At 36.1% G+C, this 22,453-nt stretch overlaps 1 protein-coding gene across 1 annotated transcript in view; it reads left to right on the top strand.

Moving 5' to 3' along the window:
* TOPAZ1 (testis and ovary specific TOPAZ 1) overlaps positions 1-20,787 on the top strand; it is a 38,659-nt gene extending 17,872 nt beyond the window's left edge. Inside the window, exons 9-22 of the mRNA XM_066320352.1 lie at positions 87-224; positions 4,561-4,624; positions 5,758-5,909; positions 6,116-6,208; positions 6,498-6,613; positions 7,491-7,557; positions 8,550-8,724; positions 10,203-10,303; positions 13,020-13,185; positions 14,057-14,221; positions 15,233-15,436; positions 16,531-16,714; positions 17,367-17,559; positions 20,215-20,787. Of these exons, the coding sequence (XP_066176449.1) occupies positions 87-224; positions 4,561-4,624; positions 5,758-5,909; positions 6,116-6,208; positions 6,498-6,613; positions 7,491-7,557; positions 8,550-8,724; positions 10,203-10,303; positions 13,020-13,185; positions 14,057-14,221; positions 15,233-15,436; positions 16,531-16,714; positions 17,367-17,559; positions 20,215-20,298 (1,902 nt within the window). The 3' untranslated portion in view covers positions 20,299-20,787. The remainder of the gene's footprint in view (positions 1-86; positions 225-4,560; positions 4,625-5,757; positions 5,910-6,115; positions 6,209-6,497; positions 6,614-7,490; positions 7,558-8,549; positions 8,725-10,202; positions 10,304-13,019; positions 13,186-14,056; positions 14,222-15,232; positions 15,437-16,530; positions 16,715-17,366; positions 17,560-20,214) is intronic.
* The last annotated feature ends 1,666 nt before the right edge of the window (positions 20,788-22,453 follow it).

Raw genomic sequence — 22,453 nt, 5'->3', positions numbered from 1 at the left:
AAACTCTAAAAAAACAAAGACCATTTTTGCTTTCAGGAAATATTACTTGGCTTTTCCTGCTTGTTGTAATTTTATTTTAATTCCAGGCTTCTCAGTCAGTCCAGCAGATCCTTGATGCACTTAACCTGCCTCGTAAATACTGCAGATATTATTTCATGACTTTACGTGGGTGTGAAAGAACAAAATGTTGGTTCTGTCATGTTCCAGGACAAGGAGATGAAAAGGTAAAAAGATTTATTGAAGTAAGGAAAATATTGTAAGTGTGAACACTTTATAAAAACAGAACATCATCTCCTAAGTTCATTTATATATGGGAAGTGAGAAATCAATCAGAGATTGATGGATGAAAAAATTGTTCAGAAATTCTTCCTCTCAAGGTCTTCTAAAGTTTTTTTTAAACGTGGTGTCATTTTTGAACTAGTAGATGCTTTAAGAGAGCACACTTCAACAATTAGGCTGTACAGATATAGAGTAGTAGAATGGGCAGATTCTGAGATTTATATCCTGAGCGTGAGAGACTTTAGGCAAACCTTTGTCAAGACTTCGTATGTATTGTTAAAGCCAGAAGACATCTATGGTATCTTACCCTCTGCGTGTTTTGTGCAACAATGGGTTTGTTTTAAGATGTTGTAATCTTTTTAAATGGAGCAACAATTCTCATAATATTTGCAAGCAAGAATAATTTTCCAATCATGGGCAAAGTAAATTGTGTTTTCAAACGTTTAACACAGTTATTATGAGTTTAATGCTTGCAAGAACTGTGCAAGGCAAGCTAATTGTACTGACATGTAATAAGATTCTGAAATTGGCTGTTTGAAAGTTTTGTAAGTTAACTGGAAGCAAACAAAAACGTCAAAGCAAGTAACCAATAAGAAATCCCTAAACTTGTCCTCATCAGGTCTTACAAGATTTATTTCTTACCTACCTACCATCTTACTGGTATGAGTGCAGTTTTATCATTGATGTCAGTAAATAAAAAAATTCAGAATCAAAACCTAGAAAATAACTTGCAGTTAATCTGTTAGACATAATTGGTAAAAAAAATTAGCATCTGAAGGAACTTGTCCATCTTCCCAATACATTAAATATACTATGTCGGAATTTTTAAAATACATCAGTGTAATTTGGTTTTATTTTTTCTTAATGTTTTCTCTTTTACTTTATATATATCCAAGAAAAACCTGCTTTATATTTTTGTTAATGCTTTCTAACCCCTTTGAAAACTTATATGACATCTTAAAAATAATTTCTAAGATAATTTGAGAGTAGTTTTGTATGGAACATTTTTCCTTTTTTCTCAAGTGTGATACATCTTTGGCAGGCTTTAGTGAATATTTGTAATTTTCAGCTATTTTATGTGAATTATTGTGGTTTGTAGTGCTTCAGGCGCATTAAAGAATTATTTGCCTAAAACTATTAAAAATCCATTCTATTTGATTTTGCTTGTGGTGCAGCACTCCAGCACACTTCAGCTGTTCTACCCACCAAACCTTGCCAAGGTTTCTTGGTAGTCTGAAAGTATACCTGAGTTTTGTTTGTCTGTATGTGTATTTATGTTTTTAGACCTGTCCATTTAAAAATGATGATAGGCCAAGCACCTCATGGTGGCACCAAAGTACATAAATGAAAAACAGGTAAAGAAGCAATAAAGGTATCTAATCTTATGCAGGAGGAATAAATCTCTTCAGGAGAACTGTTATGCAGACTGTTATGCAGTCCACTTGCTTAGAGCTGTGTTCTCAGTGATAATAGTTACCAGAGTTTTTGAAGAGAAATACCTTTCCCCATAATATTTTTTCTTTTTCATTGGTTGATGTTTTAAGGCATAACTTCCTAGTATTTAACACTTTACAGTTGTAGTTGGTCACACAACACAGCAGTGCTTGAATTCATTAAACGTTTTGAAAATCAGCATACTCTTGAGCTCAGCAAATTGTAAAAGTTACCAGTTTGGGGGGGGGGGGGGGCACTTAAGAGATGCCTTTCATTTTCAAACAGTGAAAATCTGTTTTTTATTAGGTAAAGTAAGTAAAAGACTGTTTCAGATACTTGACAAAGTATTTAAGGGAGGGTGGATCTTAACAGTGTGTGTCAGTGATGGAGAAGAGGGTAAAGGAGGTGACACTGGACTCTTCTCCATGGTCCTTAGTGAAAAGACAAGAGACCGTGAACTTAATGCAGTAGATTGTTTTGCTCAAATGACACTTCAGAGCGTAGACAATCATTTCGTGGTTAAATAAGTGGTTTCAAAACATGTTGTTATGCAAGCTGTATTTCTCTTTGTGATTGTATTTTAGCTTTGTGAGCCTTACTCATTAATTTTTTTGGACTTCTATCCATTAAAGAAATTTGTACTTTCTGTGACTTCATACTCTCCTTTTCCTTCATCCTATGAACCTCTTAACTGGAAACAAAAAGGATACAAAATAAGAAGATTTGCCTTCATTACTGTTGTCTTACAATTTCAGGGCCTTAAATATATTTTTCTGTTGTGGTGGATTTTGGTTTTGTGTTTTTAATGTGGCTTCCTAAAGAAATGAGATTCTACACTGTTCTTTTATTACTGTCTCTAGCCACCACTAAATGACCTCTGAACTTTTGGTCAGTTTCAGCCACACTGAATAGGGATTGTGCATGTCAAAGCTTCCACAGGGTACAGAAACTTCCTGTAAGAAGGATCCTGGTTTTGATCTCACTGAGTTACAGGCTGCAGTACAGGGGGTTTCTCGCTTATTAAACAGTAGAGTGGGCACTGACTGGGAAATGCTGAAGTACTTAGTGAATTCCTGTGCTTGTTCTTCTGAGCGCGCACCTCTGTATTGTTGTAGTAGGATCATGTTTTTACTGCAGAGTTAGTTGGTTGTATAAGATACAGAAGACTTTATTAAGGTTTTTATTAAACTGTTGTGTTAAATGAGTCATGGAATCAACTGATAGATGACAGAGTAGTGTGATTGATACTGCCTTTTAAAAATAGGAACAATCTCTTTTATGTACCTTCATTCAAAATCTGTTACAGCTAACTCGAAATTTAAAGATTCTCACATTTTTATGTAGTCTGTGGGTGTAGTTACACCTTTCAAAATTGGATCAACTATATCAACTGAAGCCTTCTAGAAGGTGTAAATTAATAACACATTTAGTCTCTTTTATTGGTGTAATACAACAATACAGATAGAATACTACTACAAGTGGCTGTCCAAGCAATTTCACTAGTACTTGGAACAGTCAGAGCTCCAGATGCAATCTTGGCTTTTTTTGGGAGTCAGTCCAAAGAAGGAGAAAAACGAATTCCAGAAGAAAGCAAACTAATTTCCATATTGTAAGCATGTGCTAAAGTTCATTCTGGAAATGCCCTCAGCCACTTGGGAGTATAAATTAGGATTTAGTGAGTTAACCTATTCCCAAGTGACACATCATGTATATAAATGATCAAAATTTTGACATGATTTTCTGAAATGTATACCTTTGAGTATGGGTCAGCATTGTGATACTGCTTCCAAATAAAAACAATAAGCTTCATTTATACTTAGATTTACAATTTGTATTCTTTGGCTTGATGAGCTAAACAGGTTAATGATTTTAAAATAAGAAGGATGTCTTGGCGATAAACCAGTATATCTTCTGCTTTGATGATAATTAATTTGCTATATAATGAACTTCATGAGTGAATCCTGTGTCATTTTGAAGTTATATGTAAAAGTAAACCTGATTCAGTTCTGTAATACCATGACTACTAATTTAGGGCATTTCCTGTCTCTTGATGTTTAACTATTTCATGAATTAGTATTAATATGACCAATTTACATGGTTATGCAGAAAGACTCTAATGTTCCAGAAGTGACAGAGAATTTCTAAAAAGGGGTGGGGGGTTTCCCTAACTTGGAATCCTAAGATATAATATCAATTGTCTTTATTTCTTCATCTGCAGAGATGGAGCAAAATGTGTAAGTATAACAAACCTGACAGCTTAAGATGTTAAGACAAGAAGGTTCCAATACTAAATAGCATTACAATATCTAGGTGTGGATTTTTTTTTTTTTGTCAAGACCACGTTGAAATGGCACAGTAAATCAAGTTAGTTCTGAGTTTTTTTCTGTCCTTATGAGTGATTCTTTGTGATAATCATTGTTACTAGCTTCATTCTGGATGATTTTTTAACTTACTTGGTAGATTTATGGAATTGTTGCTTACCACGTTTCACATTTTTGCTTTCCTTTCTTTGTTTACAGTCTGCCACATTTATACTAATTTTGATTTCAAATTCTCCTTTTTGTTTGTTTGTTTGCTATGAGTATGTACACACTCATGCAAACACTTGTTATAGGAGTCTCTTGCCCAAATATTTAATCTGCATTATTTTTCTGTTTGATTTGCTGGCCTTTTGACAGAGCCTTTGCCTACAAACCCCATTACCTTCTTATATCATTTATCAGTATGTATGGCTTACATGGAAGCAGTGTAAAGCTCTTATATAATAGAACTCATGTTTGTAAGTCATTCTTTTGTTTGGCATAAACTGAAGGTTGATTTTACTATATTTTTTTACTTTTTTTACAGATTTGCATGGCAATTCTTAGGACATACATTAGTATCAAAGAATCAGGCCTCCTAAAACGTGCAGGTATGGTATAGTAGTAGCTGTTGCTGTATCTTTTTTACTGGGCTTATTTAAAGCAAATTAAAGAGGCTGTTGAGAGATAAATGATTGCCACTTCAGCAGTGAATAAAAAGTTCTTACTTCAAATGGAAGAATACATGCAATCCCTGTGTTTTCATGGTTCAGTTTCCCAGTAAGGCTAGAAATTCAGACATGCACTTACCTCAGGAGGTTCTTAGAAATCTTACTTCCACATAAAATGAACTTAACCTGACTGTAACTAGACTTGGGAGTAGAAATACGTAAATAGGGCGGGAAGGAGGTTTAACAGAATCCAAATTTTATTAAGATGCTTTTGGTCACCCTGGTCAAACATCAAAAACTTGAGAATGGAAGTTCTTGAAATTAAGTGTTTCTACTGCACCCACCTCCAATTGCTTGAGTTTAGTCCTTACACCATAAACGCAAACGATTATGAAAAACACACTTTAGGGACTGCAGTTCATTCAGATCCATCTGAGCTTTTGAGTTCAGTCAGAAAGGGCTTTTGCTTTGTTTTCACTCTGGACAGTAATTCCTTTTGTACTGGTCCTGAGCAGTCTGTAAGGTTTTGAAAGCTTCTTAGAGCGTAGCACAATGAACAGTTGCACCCTGTGCTGCAGTGTTCCCATGCTGAACGCCTGAGTGTTTTAATATGGGTAGCAGTGGATACCAGCAGGCCACAGTACATGTTTATCAAGGAAGGGTGGCCTTGGAACAGGTTGTAAGACCATACACTGTAGCACAGCACTTCACTTCCTAGAGTTTCCTGTCTGGAAGGGCCTTACTTACTAACTTGATGCGTGTCCCAGATCTGACCTGGGTTTGTGCATTCTTCTTATGCTGCACCAAATCAGCTAAATTTTCTGGGAACCTACAGGGCTTACAGTGCTCAGCTCGATGATACAGCATATTTCAGAATAGTCAGTTTGGTTCTGGTAAGGTTAACACTGGATTCGAACTGGATTCTTTTACCCATATTTCTCCATATCCCTGTCCCATAATATCTTGGACAATTAAAAGTTGTTACACTGTGTCTAAAACGTAAGGAAATAACTTGTTCAAATAGTTAGCATCAGTTAACCTCAAAGTGAAATTCAATTTAATTGTTTTTTCAGTCCAAATATTTGTGCAATATTACAAAGAAGTTGCACCTGGTGTGGATTTTGCTTCTGAAGTGCTGAATGACCTTCTTGTTTCATTGCTCAAAAACTGTTTGTTGCAGGAAGTATTTCAGATACTGAATGTAATTGTACAAATCAAGACACTGGTAAGTGACTTTGTAATATTTTTTAAATCTTAGTTTCATAATTTTAGTTTTTTGAGTACTGCATTATTTATAGTAATGTGTTTGGTTTTGCTCTGGTACTCAATCTTGGGTGAGGGGAGTAATTCAGAATACCCTGTTTTAAAATCTCTGAGCTTTCTAATTGAATGGAGTTGCAAAACTGATTGTGCTTTTTTTGTCTATATTAGCCAGCTGTAGATGTTCTTCTGAAAGTTTTTGAGCATGTGGCTTCTTTGAATATAAGAAATGCTGTGCCTACATTAATCAATACCTTCTGTAAGGTACAAGTTTCATTTGTACTTTTATTTGCTTGCTGGAATGTCTGAAATACGTTGCCTGTTTTTTAGAACTAAAATATATGCATTTTAGAAACAGTACTGAAATAACACTAAAAGTGTTATTATGAGTAGCTGAATTTGTTGTATGGGTTTTCATTTATTCCTTAGTTTTTGACTGAGATTCACTGCAATGTGTTTTTTCCTAATGTTGTTTGCCACTTACCTCTGAAGAGGCATTAAGTCATCACAACTTTTTGTATGCTCACTTTTCTTACCTTGTTTGATACTACAGCTCATTGATGCTGGTATGTTCCTTGAGTTAGAACATTTTGACTACATTATTAAGTTACTTCACCAATTGCAAGCTTCCAGTTGGGAAATGACTACTGTTTCAAACATAAAATCCAGGTATGTCTTTAAGGAGCTATTTTCTAATTACAGCTGCCTAGTTCCTTCTTGAGCATCTATTTTTATAAATTTATGTGGAATCTTTAAAAGATATGTTGGATGAAAATACTATCACATAACACCTAATTGTATTTTAAAGTGCTGTCAATCTACTGTGTTTGAAAGATCAAGCATTGTTAAATCAAAACCTAGATTCTCACCACAATTATTAGTTTTTTCCATATCAGTCATCGCTGTACAATCTGTGTAGCTGTGATAGCCAGCTGTGATAGAAGTTTATATAGCTAGCCAAATTAGAGACATCAGGGTTTAATATATCATTTAGGCCCACATAAGCAAATGATACATCTAAAATAAACAACCCTTCTAGGATTAGTTATAATCTGAAGTAGTTTTCTAGTTTCTTTACAGTGTGACTACATAAACATTTGTGCCAACGCTGCTAGGGAGGGAGGGTAATTTTTTGAGTTCAGCTGGGATATGCTGGGCAAAATGTTAAATCTGTTCAAAAACTGCTGATACTTCCCCATCTCTTGACAAGATTGTGATCCTTTTTAATTTTTGTATCATCTGTATCTACATGCACACACAAGTTGAGAAACTAAATTTGTGATTCGTACACCTTTGATTCTTAGTGGAAACCAAATATGCAGCATCTGTGAAAATATCTCTGCTGAATTATTTGTTTAACACATGTGCTAACTTCCCTTGGCATGATTTTAAATGAGCATTTTCAGTGTGCAGTATGTGTAATGTGAAGCAAATAGGATCAAAAATCATATCAGTTTAATGTTCGTATGTGATAATTTGTTGTTCACCTTCTGCTAGTTCAATAGGATGTGTTAAAATTTAAGTGTTTTTTTTTTTCATGTGGAAGATTTAAGGAAAGATATTTTGAAAAGACATGGATTTTTGACTTCAGCTTGGCCGTGGCTGAAATTCAGGTACAGTATGTGCATTCTTCATGACTTCTTTTAAAGCTACATGAAATAGCAATTTCTAAATATTTTTTAATTAGTGGGCTTTATTATTAAGTTTAGTGAGCTTATGATAAAATACCTTTATGCAAAGCCATGTTTGGGAAGGCTTAAAATGCAGGAGAAAATTGTCTTTGGCCTTTCTGTAATGTCAGTATTTTAATTCACATACTTGCAGTTTTTATCTTAGTTTTGCATCAAATTCAAAGATTTTGTAACTTTAGGCAATTATTTCCTCTGCTTTATGTTTGTTGTGCTTGGTAGTAGTACGTCATTCCTCACCAAAAATTTATTTAATACATTATTTAGAAGATAGAATTCATATCTAATATAAAAACACAGCTTTTACAATATATAGTTGTAAAAGCTGCAATTGACAACATTAAGCAGAATTTTAAAGAATAAGAAAATACTGTAAAACGTTCCATATTTGGACACCTGTGTCTTTCATATTCAAGGTCAGATTACGCATTATGCACAATTATAATATAGTTTACATATTATCACATGTCCTATGCAGATCCAGAGATTGAAATATAAAAAGGGGAAAAGTAGTACTGATTTTTTTACTCCTTTAACACCAAAGTCATCGAGTGATCTGGCAAGCAAAAGATTAATTCATATAGAAAATAACCATAAATTCAGCGTGCATCATGGGAAAAAAATAGTGAATAAATGCCAGTTCCTAAGCAGGATTCATAAGTTCTGAGCTTTCACAATTGGGGTGATGACATGAAAAAATTATTTAATTTCTTGAGGGATAGAAGTAGTTAGCAGTCCATGCAAGTTTGGCAACATGTAACTGCCATATGAACATGAAAGTTCTTGGTGGTAGCATTTGGTCTCCATTTTTTTCTTCTTTAAGTCTATCCCAGGTACATATCTCAAATTTGAATGCGTTTTCTGTTTGGTTCTCTGGAAGCAGGTTTGCTTATATTTATCCTTTGCCTTCTGTACAGCATTGCAAGGAAAAAAGGGATTGGACCAAGCTGGGAGCTTTGTATCTTAATGCAAGAACTGGATGTGAACATTTTGATGATCTTCAGAAATTGTTTATATCTATTGCTGAAATTCTAGCCAAAGATTCTGAGACAGACAGACCAGGAGTCCCTTTTTGTGATTTTGCTGATGCAGGTAAAATTAAGATGCAAGAAGTGGTTTTTGTAGAGTTGTTGAAAGAGATAAAAATTAATTCATATCGTTTCATGATTATTAGTTAATTTTATGTTAGAATAGTCTATATTTTGGGGGGTACAGCTGTAATGTTCAGTAGAAGCTATTTCCCAGTAGAAGTAAAGTGCATAGTTGCTTACACTTAAACTCAGGGAAGATTCTGAAGGAGGAACAGTGGAGTTTTTTGAAATCAAAAAGAGAACCCAGAATTCATGTTCTTTCAATAAAAATGGCCTATGCTCAGGACAATGGCAAATGTATTTAAGTATTGTCATGTGAAGTATCACACTGTTAATAGCATAAATAAACTTTAGGGCTGTAGATGTAGATACAGTTGTGTATCTTAAAAAACAGTAAACAGGTTACATCATGTATATAATTTGTACCTTTTTTTTAACAAAGTTGGTATTTTAGAATTATTTTATTCTCTGAAGACCAAATGGTTTCTGCAAGGGCTGGGTGCTCAAGAACCTAATGTTTCAATAGTTCTGGCAGGTTTTCTTGTCGCTTTCTTCCCTGTGCCCCTTCATTTGCATATCTGTATCATTCTTCCTAATACGTTTGCAGATTACTAAGGCTTGGTGATGTGTCAATGGGATGTTAAATCATTTATAAAGGATTACTTAGATTTTTCAACCTGTGTTATCAACTAAAACATAATGAATATTTATTCCAGATACGTGACATATCCTTTCTGACTACAGACTTTCATAGTATAAAAAAGCTGTCAGAGCTTCCAGTTGTGACACCAGGAGGAGATTTAGTCAGAGCTTGGAACTTAGTCTGTCTTCCCTAGAGCTGTGGTCTCCCAGCTGATAGGCACCTCCATCAGTGAAAAATTTTTGAGCAGTCACCCACAGTTTATTTATTTATATATTGTATTCATGTGCTACTATATCAATATATTAAATTCACTATAAACCATACACAAAAATAGGAATCACAAATATAAGATAAATATAAAATAAACACGACTTTTCAAATTTTATTTTATTTTATAATAGTCCAGAAAATATTTCCTTCCCACAGCTGAATGGATTGTTGTGCTCTTACCCTACGTTGAGACCCTTGTTCTAAAAGTCTAACAGTGCTTCCAAAGAGACTCTAATTACTCAGTTCTGTAATTACCAAAATTTCTTTGTGGTGCCAGAAAATGCAAAGCTTACTTTACAAATAATGGTGTTACTAAAATAGCCATTACATGTCCAAGCATTTTATGGAAGACTTAGATTAATAGGAAATATTGTCTGAATAAACTATAATTATTTGACTTGCTCCTGGTGTTAAGACTTAGGAAGTTGCTACTTTAAATGGCAGATAGTTCAGAAAATGTATTTAGTGTTTTCACAATTACTGTGGTTTTAAAATGTGTAATTTCTTTAAAACTGCATTTACATGTAAAAGAAAAAAAATTTAAAGGATTTTTTTTTTCTTTCCAGTAATGAAAAATTCACACCATAATAAAGCAGACAAACTTTTCATTGGAAGGACTGGGATAAGCGTAATGTATTCGTATCACAAAGTTCTGCAGTGGGTAAAGGTATGCAGAGCTACAGGAACCTGACTGGAAGAAAAAGAGAAAAATAATTAGTAATTTCTCTTCTGGATATTAAACTGTGTTTCTCTACTGGAATGGCTGGTGCCACCTACCTCTAGTGCCACCCTCCTCTCTGCCATCTTAGTATTTCCTAACTGTCCAGCTGGACCAAAGTATTTTATTGTGCCTTTCTGAGCAGTAGTCTTCTATGCAGCCCATCATACCTTGGTCTTACAACCCAGAAACTGATGGCTCATGCTCATCTTGAGATTTTTCTGAGCTGAGGTTGAACCTGAGCTAAGAGACAGGTCTTCCTGAGATTTTGGGTTGAGGTGCTGATTGGGTTGTTTCCCAGAAACATCACTTTCTTCTGCCTGGCAATCATGCTGCATTCTGAGACCTCCCAACTCAAGTGATATATTTAGAGAAGTTTGGGCAATTTGCTGCATTGGTGCTTCTGCATCATCCATTTTCAAATGGAATGGATAAGGCCAGGAAGATAGAGAGGCAGCATAGCAAGGCTGCACTTGGTGAACTGCCCCAGAACACTGCTGGAAGTGCTTTTCTTCCACTCAGTCCGAGTTCTGTGAATCTTGCAAAACTCAGACATCACAAAGAAATACCTTTAAAATCATGTCTTTGCTGTTAAATATTACACAGGGCCAGGCCAAGTGACTAGACTTTTGACTGGATGTTTTACTTAGGCCTCAGGCAGTATTGATCATAATTTCACAGCAGGAAGATCCATTTCAATGTTAAATTTGTCTTTTTCATCCTGGAAGGAACCAGTGCATACCAAACCAGATCTTCTACAGAAAGCAACATGGAAAATGATAGCATAAGAAGTAATATAAACCCCCAGCAATTTTAAGAGTGTGTTTTGGTCAGAGATCACATTCTGAACTTGGGCCTGATCCTTTCAGCTAATAATTGTGTTGTACATGGATGTTCCTCATCCCATAGAGGATGACTTCAGACACACGCACTTTTACAAACAAAAGCAAATGCTCTCATCCCCTTTTGTCTCTTGAGGTTTTGGTTTGGCTGGTTTTTGCACCTTACCAGCAGGGAACCCTTTCTGATTCACATTGAGGAATTAAATTGTCTTTTGTACAATTGTCTCTAGGGCATAACTTTCAGGAATTCTGTTTTGTTAAAATCCTGTGCACTACTCAGTCTGTTTCCAGAGTCAAGCCAGGTCCCAGAAGGTACTTGATAGAGGTGCTTAGTCTGATCTTAAGGTATCAGTCTAGAGGCAGGATACCTGTTCTGATGAATCATTCATTTTGCAGCATTGGTTTCTTGAGTTGAATGGCCTTCAGCAGGTCCCTATCAAGCTGCAGCACAGTGTGGAACTGTTTAAGAGTAAAAAGGAGAGAGAGTCTTTGCATTAGCATTTGAGTAATACTGCACTAGAACTTTTCAGGCATTTTTGTTCCACGAAACTTAGCAGTTAGAACAGTTAAGATACTTCTCACCACAGAAGGGAGAATCTAATCTTGGCGTTCAGTAGTGGTAGGGCTCACTTGCTCACTGAAGAGTTTAGTTTGCCTTGGGTTTTGGCTGTCTTCTTCAGCATATCATGTTTGTGTGCCTTCACACATTTTAGCTGTTTCCCAGATCCATCTTAAGGGGGAGCCTGATCTTGGATTGCACAGCCCCTGATATTTTAAGGAGATTCATCTTCATGTCCTAATTTCAGAGGTGCAGGGTGTGATAATGTAGTGTTATTCTTGTACAACATGAGTTACTAGAAGTAGATGCTTCTCACAATACTATGATTTCTTCCATGTCTAGAGCAAAACATCTTTGTTTCTTTGAGAGTGTTGTGTTAGGTATGAAATCTGCTTCTCAAGACATTACTGACCAAGATCCTCAAACAACTTTGTAGACAACCTGTGTTGACCATATCAGAGTGTGAATGAGGTTCTGCTCTGACTGATTTTTATTGGAACTGGCAGATCCCAAATTGATCTCTGCTTCAGGAAGCTGTCAATCTTACCTCTCTCTACCAGTTTCACCCCATTTATATGTATCAGATAAATCCCTAGTCCTGTGGTATATATTTGATACCGTGTCTTTTTTGTCCAAAAGGTAGTCCAGAAAGTAAGGTAGTAATGGATTTGCTCCAGTTTAAATATCAATCTGGAATCTGATGATAAAGTCATTGGATATTACAGTGTTGGCCAGATAGATCCAGTTTATTTTCTTCTTCCAGTTTATTGCCCTGCTGCATACAATCATCAGTGTTTTCTTGGACTTACGCTGGAGTAATTATTTCGGTTTATCAATTACATCTCTGCTGCAAAATGAAAACTCCCTGTATGATCTTTCAGGATTTTGTAGATTGTATAGCACTGAATGGAATCACAATTAAAAATACTAATAAAGTAAGCGAATACAAATAAATTATGAAGTATATTAAAAATACTGTATTGGACATTATAAAGTAGAAATAATGTTATGGGTAATAGTGTATTGAGAGCACTTTAACAATAGGTTGGTAGAGTGTTTTTGCCTACATAGTCAAAATAACCTAAACCCTTCACTAGAAATTTTACTGTGCTTCACCCCTGACTCAGGTTGGATAACTGCATCGATACCTATAAATCTGTGTCACTAACTTAAATCTGTTCTGTTTTATGTAAATATAAACTGTGTTCACTGGTGCCGTTGCTTTTTCTGACCTTCTGCATTTCCCTTCTTCCTCTTACACTAGGGAAGGAAGGTTCTGGATAAACTGCATGATCTACAGATACATTTTACACACTTGAAAGGACTTGTAGGTGCAGGGAGGTCAGCATCCAGATGTCAGATTGTTAATAAAGCTGCAGAAATCTTTCTTCATTCTGGAAATTTGGATGGAGCAACAAGGGTATTGAGAGGTAATGCTGTCTTACAATTTTGACTTAAATTTGAACAGTTCACTTCTATGACAGATTTCAGATAAAAGTTACAAGCTGGTCTGTGTTACTAAATACAATTAATAATACTGGGGCAACAAAGGAAATGTGATTCATCTTACTGGTTAGTAAGATGGATCACTAGCTACATATTCTTCTTGGTATGTATAAGAAATATTACAGCTAATGCCTGATTTTTTTTCAGAAGTTTTCACAGTATTCTGCTATCAACACCATTCTACCCAAAAATCTTCCATAATGAGGGAGGAGTGCAGCTTGGAAAATTACGCTGTTTTGTGTATTTTTCCTTTGAACCAAGGGACATTCAGTGTCAAATTTCCAGCTTGGGTCAATGCAGTGTTCTTTTGCACCTCACAGTATCCTCATTCCATATAATTGCTTTAGAACAGTACCATATTTCTGCAGTTATTACATATGGCTTTTTGGAATTCTGATCTGCTGAAGAGAGAAGAAATTCAGAAGTATAAGGAATAGAATGTATGCTGTGAAGTGATATTGAGAATGTAAACTTGCTGTTCAGTTTTAGCTGTACAGCTGTACAGCTGTTATAGCTGTACATAGATATATACGCATATCTATATATGCCACTGACAGTCCATTTTACTGCAGTGACTTTTCAGAAAAGGGGTGATTTACAATATAAAGATTCAGAGAATCAGTCCAAGGAGTATTGGTTAGAAGGAACGAATCATTAATAAGTCAAGTTGCACTTTCTGTGCAGTTCTGAAGTTTGTGTTGTGGTACAGTTTACAGTACATTTTTAATGGTCCAAAGTCTCAACATCCAGAAGTTCCAGTTCCTAGAAATAACACTGCACTGTTGTTTGCCACAGAGTCAGAGTGGATCACAGATACACCATTGTCACCCTGTGATAAAATGGACATCCTTAATCGACATAATCTGTTATGTGCAATAGTGCATAAGTACTTGAGGAAGAGTTTGTACAGGCAGGCATTTGAAGTTCTGCGGAACTTACCAGGTTTGCAGAAACATTCTGGTAAGTAAAGAAAAAGATACGGTGTTAAGAGCTAAAAATTTTAAAATTCTGTGGTGTTATTGTAATGTTCTCTAGCTAAACTTTGTCGAAGAAGTAAGATGGATTTATACAAGCCTGTTTCTGTTTTCCAAAGTGTATAGTGTCAGTTAAAGTGTATTGTGCTCTGCAACTCTTTCTGCACTTGTGCGCACACACTTGGATGTGCATACACACCTGTCTTCCTTTGCTCAGTTACACAGGGCAACAGGAAAGACCAATTAAAGTTTTGAGAATCATACACAAGTCCATACAGTGAGAAAAAATAGGGATATTTTAATTTTATTTTATCTTGATTTCAGATTAATGAGGTAGGAGTTTTTTTGTCTAACTGAGCTGCCTAACGTAAGTGTCTCTTACATACCACGTTAAGAACCAAGTGCTCTTTCAGGCTCAATTTATCTGACAAATTTTGGATGAGTACTTCAAAATGAGACACATATTTACTTGGGCTCTACTGAGGAAACCCAAGCTGATTCCTGTGTGTAGGTCTCAGTCTACTGCCACTGTATGCTTTTAGGTATGTTAGCACAGATTGGTTGAAAGACCATCTACTTTAGAGAGTACAAAAAGGATGTATTTATTTGTAAGGTGAATACAAGGCTGCTCAGTCCTGCCAAAAAGGAGACAGTTCAGAGCAAGAGTAGAAACAGAAAACCAAGGAGATCTCTATTGCTGGAAATGTTAAATCTGAGAGATCAGGTGAAGATTGTATTTATAGGCTTGAGCAAGTGAATGTATTTTTATCTGATTCTATTGGTCTTGGCAGCAAATTATTACTTGAACCTTAGCACGTCTCCTTCACAGTGTGAACTACTGTATGAAAAGATTTTTGATGAATTAAGCATTCATATTACCCCAGCTTGTTCCATCTTGCTAATAGAGTTCTGATTTAGGTACTGATTGATAAACAATCCTTCTACCAAATTTACGTTTGAATTAATTTAGTAGTTTATATTCTTAATTTCATTTCAGATACTGTAGATGCTTCTCAATACAGCTGCCTTTTTAACAAGCTGATAAATGCCTGTTTTGAGAACAAGAATCTTGGGGTTTCATCTTCTGCAGTAGACTTCATGCTTTCCAAAAAAATTGCTGTTGATTCTGTTCTACTTAGAGGATTAATCACAGCTTTGGGAAGAAGTTTTTTGTGGTCCAAAGCTAGGAGCTATTACAAAAGTAAGTTTTTTCTTAAACAATATCCTCCCCTTACATTCTTTGAGTAATGTGCTCATAACATTTCAGTGTGAATAATAAAAAAACCAGTACTTTCTGTGTCACTCTCAGGAATTTATTTGTAACCAAAATATTTATTAGGAAATGGAGGGTTGAAAACAAGAATCAGTGCATACTACCTAGCATTTCATAAATGTAGTTGTGATAAAATTAATTCTTTACATTTAATTTCATAATTTCAGCTATATGAGCCCTGAAATGGTTGTAAAGTGCATCATGTTCACTTTCTCATCTAGGCAAATTAGATTTCTCTCCAGAAGTGTACCACCATCTCTGTGGTGGTAAAATTATTAATACTTAAGATTTGAAAAGTCTGCCTAATTAGTTTATCCTAACTATAAGAAAATTCCTTTCAACTGAAAGCTAATAGTCCATAATTGTTTATAACTCTCCATTTCAGAGCTAAGATGATACTGGGTCTGCCGCTCTGCTTAGAGTCTCTCTGTATTGTCACAGTATTTGCTGTTTGATTCTGTCTTAGAATCGTTGAGGTTACCAGACTTCCATTCTTTCTGGGATGGATATTTGGTTTTGTTAACATTGAAATTATTGGTTTTCCTCATATTTTTTATTTTTTCCCCTGAAATGCTGTATATGTTGGGTTGCTGGAATCACTTGACAGAAGACAGGGGAACAAAGCAGGAGATGCTGTTCAAATGTTCTCTCACTTTGACCATGATTTAACCTTCTGTCTGACCTGCCTAAATTGTCCTTTTGTTATCACACATTTGGTGTCTCAAGTGTGTCAGACTTCTGACAGAGCTTTTTAATCATAGCTGATAAAACTCACGGAAAAAAAAAAAAATCAAACATTTTACAACTGTGAATATTACGTGTGAATGCTGTGTGCTGTGTTCACAAATCAGGCCATTTCATAGGTGAAATAGTAAAATCCATTAAGGGTTTGGGGTTGGGGTTTTTCCACATTTAGTCACACAGAAGAAAATGGCTCGATTTTTAGTATTCCTAATTAGTAATTACTAATTATTAATCTTATTAGTAATCCTAATTCCTCATGTTTCTGCATTTACTCTCAGATGCTTTATCACTGGGTTGCTACCCAGAGCTGCAGGGAAATTTATATCACAGACTTCTGAACATTCCGTCTTATCTGTCTGAAGTTGAGATGCTGTTGACCATTGAAATATTTCTTGTTTCAAATGCCAGTGATGTTCAGAGTTCAAGGACTACTAGTCTGCCACTTCAAATAGTACTGAAAAGGTTTGTTTGTCAGATATGTGCCCTTTTAATTGTATTTGTTCATGTGGTCATGTAAGTAATAGATCTTGTTTTACTTATCCTTCCCAAAGCATACATATCTTAATTTTGTTCCTTGGATAAGTGAGAAGGTTTTTATCTCGTTACCATGTATATGCTACTGTATATCTGTTTGTTTTCTTAAACAGTAAGTTCTGCTCTTGCAAAAAATGTAGGCATGTCACTTAGCCACAGCCTTGTTCCAAAAGTGATTATGTCCCAAAACTGAATAAACCTTATGGATTCAAGCATGTACATGAATTCTTGCTATATCCAGCTCATTAAATGGTTTGCATTCCTTTACTGAATTTTCCAGCCCAGAGACTTCTTTTTTTTCATGAAATGTGCTGTGAATATTGCAGAGCTACTTTGTACTGGCATTAAAGCCTATTACTTTTCATTACCATTAAATATGTTAAAATTATACTTCGTATAACTTCTTAAATCTTCAGAACAATAATATAATCTGTCTAGAAATTAGCATAATATTTATCAGTGAAAAATACAAGGCATTATTTTAATGTTTTTGTCGTTTTCCTGCCAGTATAAAGTGTTAGGCAAGTGACACTGTGCCTGTATGGTACCTAATTTTACATTTGTTAAAATCCCCTTACAGATCTGAAGATGCAGTTCAGAATAACAGTGCCTATCATGGGGCAGTGGAGAGGCTGATCCAAGCGGCTCGTTTATCTGACCCAAAGCTTACTCTTAAGCATATGACAGTGAATGTTAATATGGAAGAAGTTTTCAGCCTGGACCATTCATCTGCTCTAAAATGGCTTCAGGAGAATATGAAATGGGCTGAGAAGGTCTGGCTGTTTCAGTAGTTACTAAATAGTTTCCACTGTGTTTGGACTGTGCCTTACTGATTTACAGCAAGGTTTCAAACTCAAGTTGTAGTTTTAAACGCTATATTGATGATAATGCAGACAGTAGTTCAGAAAGAGTAATTTTTTTCCCCCTAACTATATATATAACTGTCACACTGACTTATATAGATATTTTGCAGTGGCGCCACCAGATAGTGAGGAAGCTGCAGCCTCAGAACCTACATTCTCCCTTCTTACAATTAGCACTTAGCTTGTCTCTCACAGCAGGTAATCATATAAGTGTAAGCGTAGATAAAAGTGTAGGTAAGTGCCTTGGTTGAGTGCATCTACTGTTCTTGAGTGAGACATTTTCCACATTCATTCATGGTCTGTAGAAATAATACCTGTTTTCTTTTGTCTGCCTCACAGTAACTTGTGAGGTCACTGTCCCAACTGTTTGCACCTTAGATCTTCATTTCTTTGCTCCAAAAGCCCAATAAAAAGCATTGAGAATAAAATCATTTCAAAAGCACTTGAGACATGCCTGATTTAGGATACCTTTCTTCACAGAACTGGGAGCCTACACATGTTGCTCACAGCTGAAGGTTTAGTTGATAATTTAATTAGATACTTATTTGATATAGATAATAGCTTGTATATGGTTTCACATTTGTATATATGGATACTTCCACTGAAATGGAAAATTTGCTTTCTCCCTTGATTGGGCTCTTAGAGTGAGATGGGTTTGCCCATCTTTTAGGTTCTGCCAACTGCATAATGAGATGGAGACTTCTAGCAAGCTCGTTCCACCATTCCTGTTTCTTCAGGATTTTTGCTTTTTTTTCCACCTGAAAATCAATCATATTCAAAGCATGAGTTGCTTAAGTCACACTCTACAGCCTGAGTAAGAAGAACCAAACATTTAATACCAGAAAGCTTCTCATGGTAGAACAATACTGTCGAAGTAATTTGCCTCTGTCAAAGTTGATACTTACTGAGCTCGCCACTTTTGTAGTTTTGCTAGTTTAGATCTCCAGCACCAACGTTCACAAACTTGACAATAATACAGCTCTTCTGCTCCTGCACTCTATCTCTTTTAAAGCCTTTTGTTCTGAACACTTAAGCTCTTTTGGGTATAGAAGTTAATGAGGTTTTAGGTTGTTCCATCATAAGTGATATCAAGATGGTGGCACAGGACCCGTGTTTGAAAAATGTCTCTCCTTTGGGGTAGCACAAGTCTCTTCCCAGTTCCTGCAGCACTATTGCATGTGTCCTTTGCAGCTCTAAGTCTAATGAAAGTCATCATTACCTTAGTACTGGATGGTTGTGTGGAGGGTTTTGGTGTCAGGAGCTTTTCTGTTTGAGGGAGGTTGCCACTCCAGTCTTGGAGTTTATGCCATTTAATCTGATATCATGAATCTGACCATCAGTTGTTGGATTCCTGACCTCCTCAGGGCCAGGTCCTGGTCAATACCACTTCTCATCCAGTCTGTTAGGGAGTTGCTACTGAGTAGAGAGGATTGAATCTGATGACCACCAAGATCACCACTTTCCTCCTGTGCCACCTGTACAGAAAAATACTAGGATAGAGGTTCTTGTCTTCACTGGGTATCATTCTTCTGTAGGGATCATCTGCCTGCCTTGTAAAAAATAGTAGACCCAGTACAAATGGTAGCAGATGGCATTTCTGTAGGAGCGGTTCCCCTCAGTCTTAAGAGTACAGTTGGCACTAGTCCAAACAAACTTTGGCTTCTGCCCCTTCACATTCACTAAGATGGCTCTGCCATTTATAAGGGTATCCACCTGGTCAAATCCAACTGGATTCTGCTGAATTTGCTTCCCAGTAGCTGAAAGGCTGGGTAAGAAGTTAGCAGGTTTCAGGTGAGGAATCTAAACTGATGCTCCTGCAGCCATTCCAGCATTAGTGAAAAGAGCAATTTTAGAAGGTTCCAACAAACTAAAACTGGTAGTAAGAGACAAAGTAATTTTTGCTAATTACTTCTTATAAGATCCTTTGTGGCTTAATCTCCCTTGGAATTAGACAAGGCTGTCTGACCCTCAGCTAAATCCCACATTTCTGTGAGTGGTACCCAATGTGACTAATAGTGTGTTTGACAGACAGAGGACGACAAAATTCTCTTTGTAATCTGTATGGCTTCAAAACTTGGGATGGTATAGAGACAGCAGAATTTTTTCCTCTATAAACAACCTTGAATTTTCACTTAGGTCATCCCCAGAACAAAACTCCAAATGTTGCTTTATTCTTCAGACAGAGGTTAATCATTGACCTTCAAGCTTAACTTGGAACTGTGTAAAATTTTTGCAATGTTCTGGCTCCATCTCCTGAATGTCGTCTTCAGCTGATAGGATGTAATCTCAGTGTTTTATATTAACAAGCAAAGCAACCTCCTCACATCATTACTCAGAAGTTTTGTTACAACTGAGGCTTCTGGTGTTTGTGTCAATATAGTGTTTCTCCCTGAATCACCATGATAAACCAGTAGGCAATAGAAACAACTTTGTTGTTAAGTCCTGTATTTCACATTTTTTTTCTGTCTGGGTCCACGTGAAATACAGTGCAAATCTCGTCATTTTGATGTGTATCAGAAGGCCGGAAAAGTTTCTTGAGTAACATTCTCGGTATTTTGATAACAGAAATTCCATGTGCCAAACAGGACAAAACTCCACTGTGAAATGGAAACAAGCCTGGAAAGATGGAAAAAATATCCTGAAGAATAAAGTTAAGTACAACAGAGGCAATGCAGTTCTGTAGAGCCAACCACTCAGTAGACAATATCTGTATTTTTCCTTTCTCCTAGTATAAGTTAAGCTGAAAGAACTTCGATGCTTGACATTAAACAGCTTACTTGGTATCATTTTGCATATAGGAAATAAAATGTATGTTTACCTGTTTGCAGAGAGAGACGGAAAAATGTGCAGGTAAAAACTTCCCTGTGCTGTGCTCAGTAGTTTGGAGTAGACAATGCTGTCTACTCAATGCTGTCCTTCAGTTGTTGTTAGATGTGTGAGAAATTCCCTCTGTGAAAATCTTCTTTCAGTTTTCACTGATTACACTATCTTGTAAAGATTATTTTTGTTGGGTATGGACAATTTCTTGTAACAGTAACAGAGTAATGTGGTTTGGAAGACTTACCACTATTTCATTTCAAAATATTGATAATTTTGAGAGTTTCAAAACGTGGGACAGAGGTGAGAGCAATGATGGTGGGAGGGAGAGCATTTTGGAGGAGTTGTTAAGTTGTTAATAAATGTTTTTTAATATTTATATAAAGCATTCAAAATATGAGTCTGTCTTGTCATTAAATCATTTCATTTTATTCATATTTCTGTAATGACCACTCTTTAGATATGCAACAAGATAGTCAAGCAGCAAAGCAGATGTGGAGAGCTTAATATCTTGTAACCACTAGAGAACGATACGCTGCATGAGGAGGTTAAGAAAGTGTGAAATCAGTCAGAATGTGCAGTTCTTCACCACACCAGAGCACACAATGTAGCAAATGCTCATGAATAAACTGGGCTGAAACTCCCAGCTGTGGAGATGGCCAGCTTCCAGCTTTAACTGGAAGTGCAGGCTACACCCAGAGTTATAGGCTGTGCTCAGTTCACTGAAGAATTCACATGGATGTTGGTGAGAGTTTCACTTGAGAAGTAGTAAAATTAAATTTGCTTAGTAAAATTTAGCCACAGTAAAAGCAATTTTTCACATTTCTTGTCCTTTCACATTCTCCAGATGCATCTTGAGTCTTTGTGGTTTTATTGGACGGGGATTTTTTGCAAATCCAGCTCTATATTTTTCAGTCTTGACTCCTGCATAACCTTTTTATTTTTTTTACTTCTTTTTTTTTAATTACTAGAATGATGTGTAATATTAGAATGATACTGACATGATTCTCTCAGAGTTCTGGACCATTACATATGATTAGAGAAACTGATGGTATTTTTTTGATCTTTGGCTAAGGAGGAAAACAGAAACAAATGAGCAAGGACAAAACAGTTCCAATTGCCACTTGTAGAACTTAAGAGTTAAGAAGCAGGAATGTTTAAAATACTGTGTTAGGGCTCAAGACCTCAAAATACAAACTTTTTCAGATGATAATTTTATCTATTATAAAACAAGCTTTCCCTTTGGAAATCTGTGCAGCTCTTGCTGAGCTCTTGCTGAGCTAGGGATGTGTCCTGGGTATGGATAAGGGAATATTGTGACCAGATAAGGCCATCAGCAGAATAGATTTTGAGACTTAACTAAAAAGCAAGAATTAATTCCTGTGCTGGGGCAGGATGGGAGTGTTCTGTTTGAAAATGTGCACCCTAAGCAGTGGAGCTGGTATCTGGCAATGGCACTTGCTGATGACCTCTCCCAATTTATTTTATTCCTCAGCGAGTTAAAGTAAATTCCAGGTGAAACAAACAGCAGGCTTTTCTGTTGAATCAATTAAATTTATTTTTTCATTTGCATAATTGTCCAGCCAATTTGCTTACATAACTGATTGGCTTCTATTGGGAGGCGAAAAACACATTGCACATTATGGAAATTATGAAAATCCCCCAAGGGCTATGAGATTGTTAACTTGATTTAAGGCTTCACTGAGCTACAGATATTTCCTAAACCTTGACAGTTCTCTTTTCAACCTTTTCTGGCTGGAAATGCAATAGATTACATGCAAATACCTCAAATCCCTAACAGTTAATCTTCTTTTGTTCTCGAACACTGGCAGCAATAGACATTTTTGCTCCGAGGTTCCATGTCGCTGTATCAGCTGCATTTTGACATCAACTACCTTGGAAGGAGAACAGACGTGTAAATGTATGTGTACATCGAGCATTACTAACTTAAAACATAGTCTTAAACTGTGCCAGGGAATGTTGAGGT

This window comes from Sylvia atricapilla, chromosome 1 (genome assembly GCF_009819655.1).
Source record: "Sylvia atricapilla isolate bSylAtr1 chromosome 1, bSylAtr1.pri, whole genome shotgun sequence".
Taxonomy (NCBI): domain Eukaryota; kingdom Metazoa; phylum Chordata; class Aves; order Passeriformes; family Sylviidae; genus Sylvia; species Sylvia atricapilla.
The sequence above is the reverse complement of the archived record's forward strand: the minus strand, read 5'-3'. Positions and strand labels throughout refer to the sequence as shown.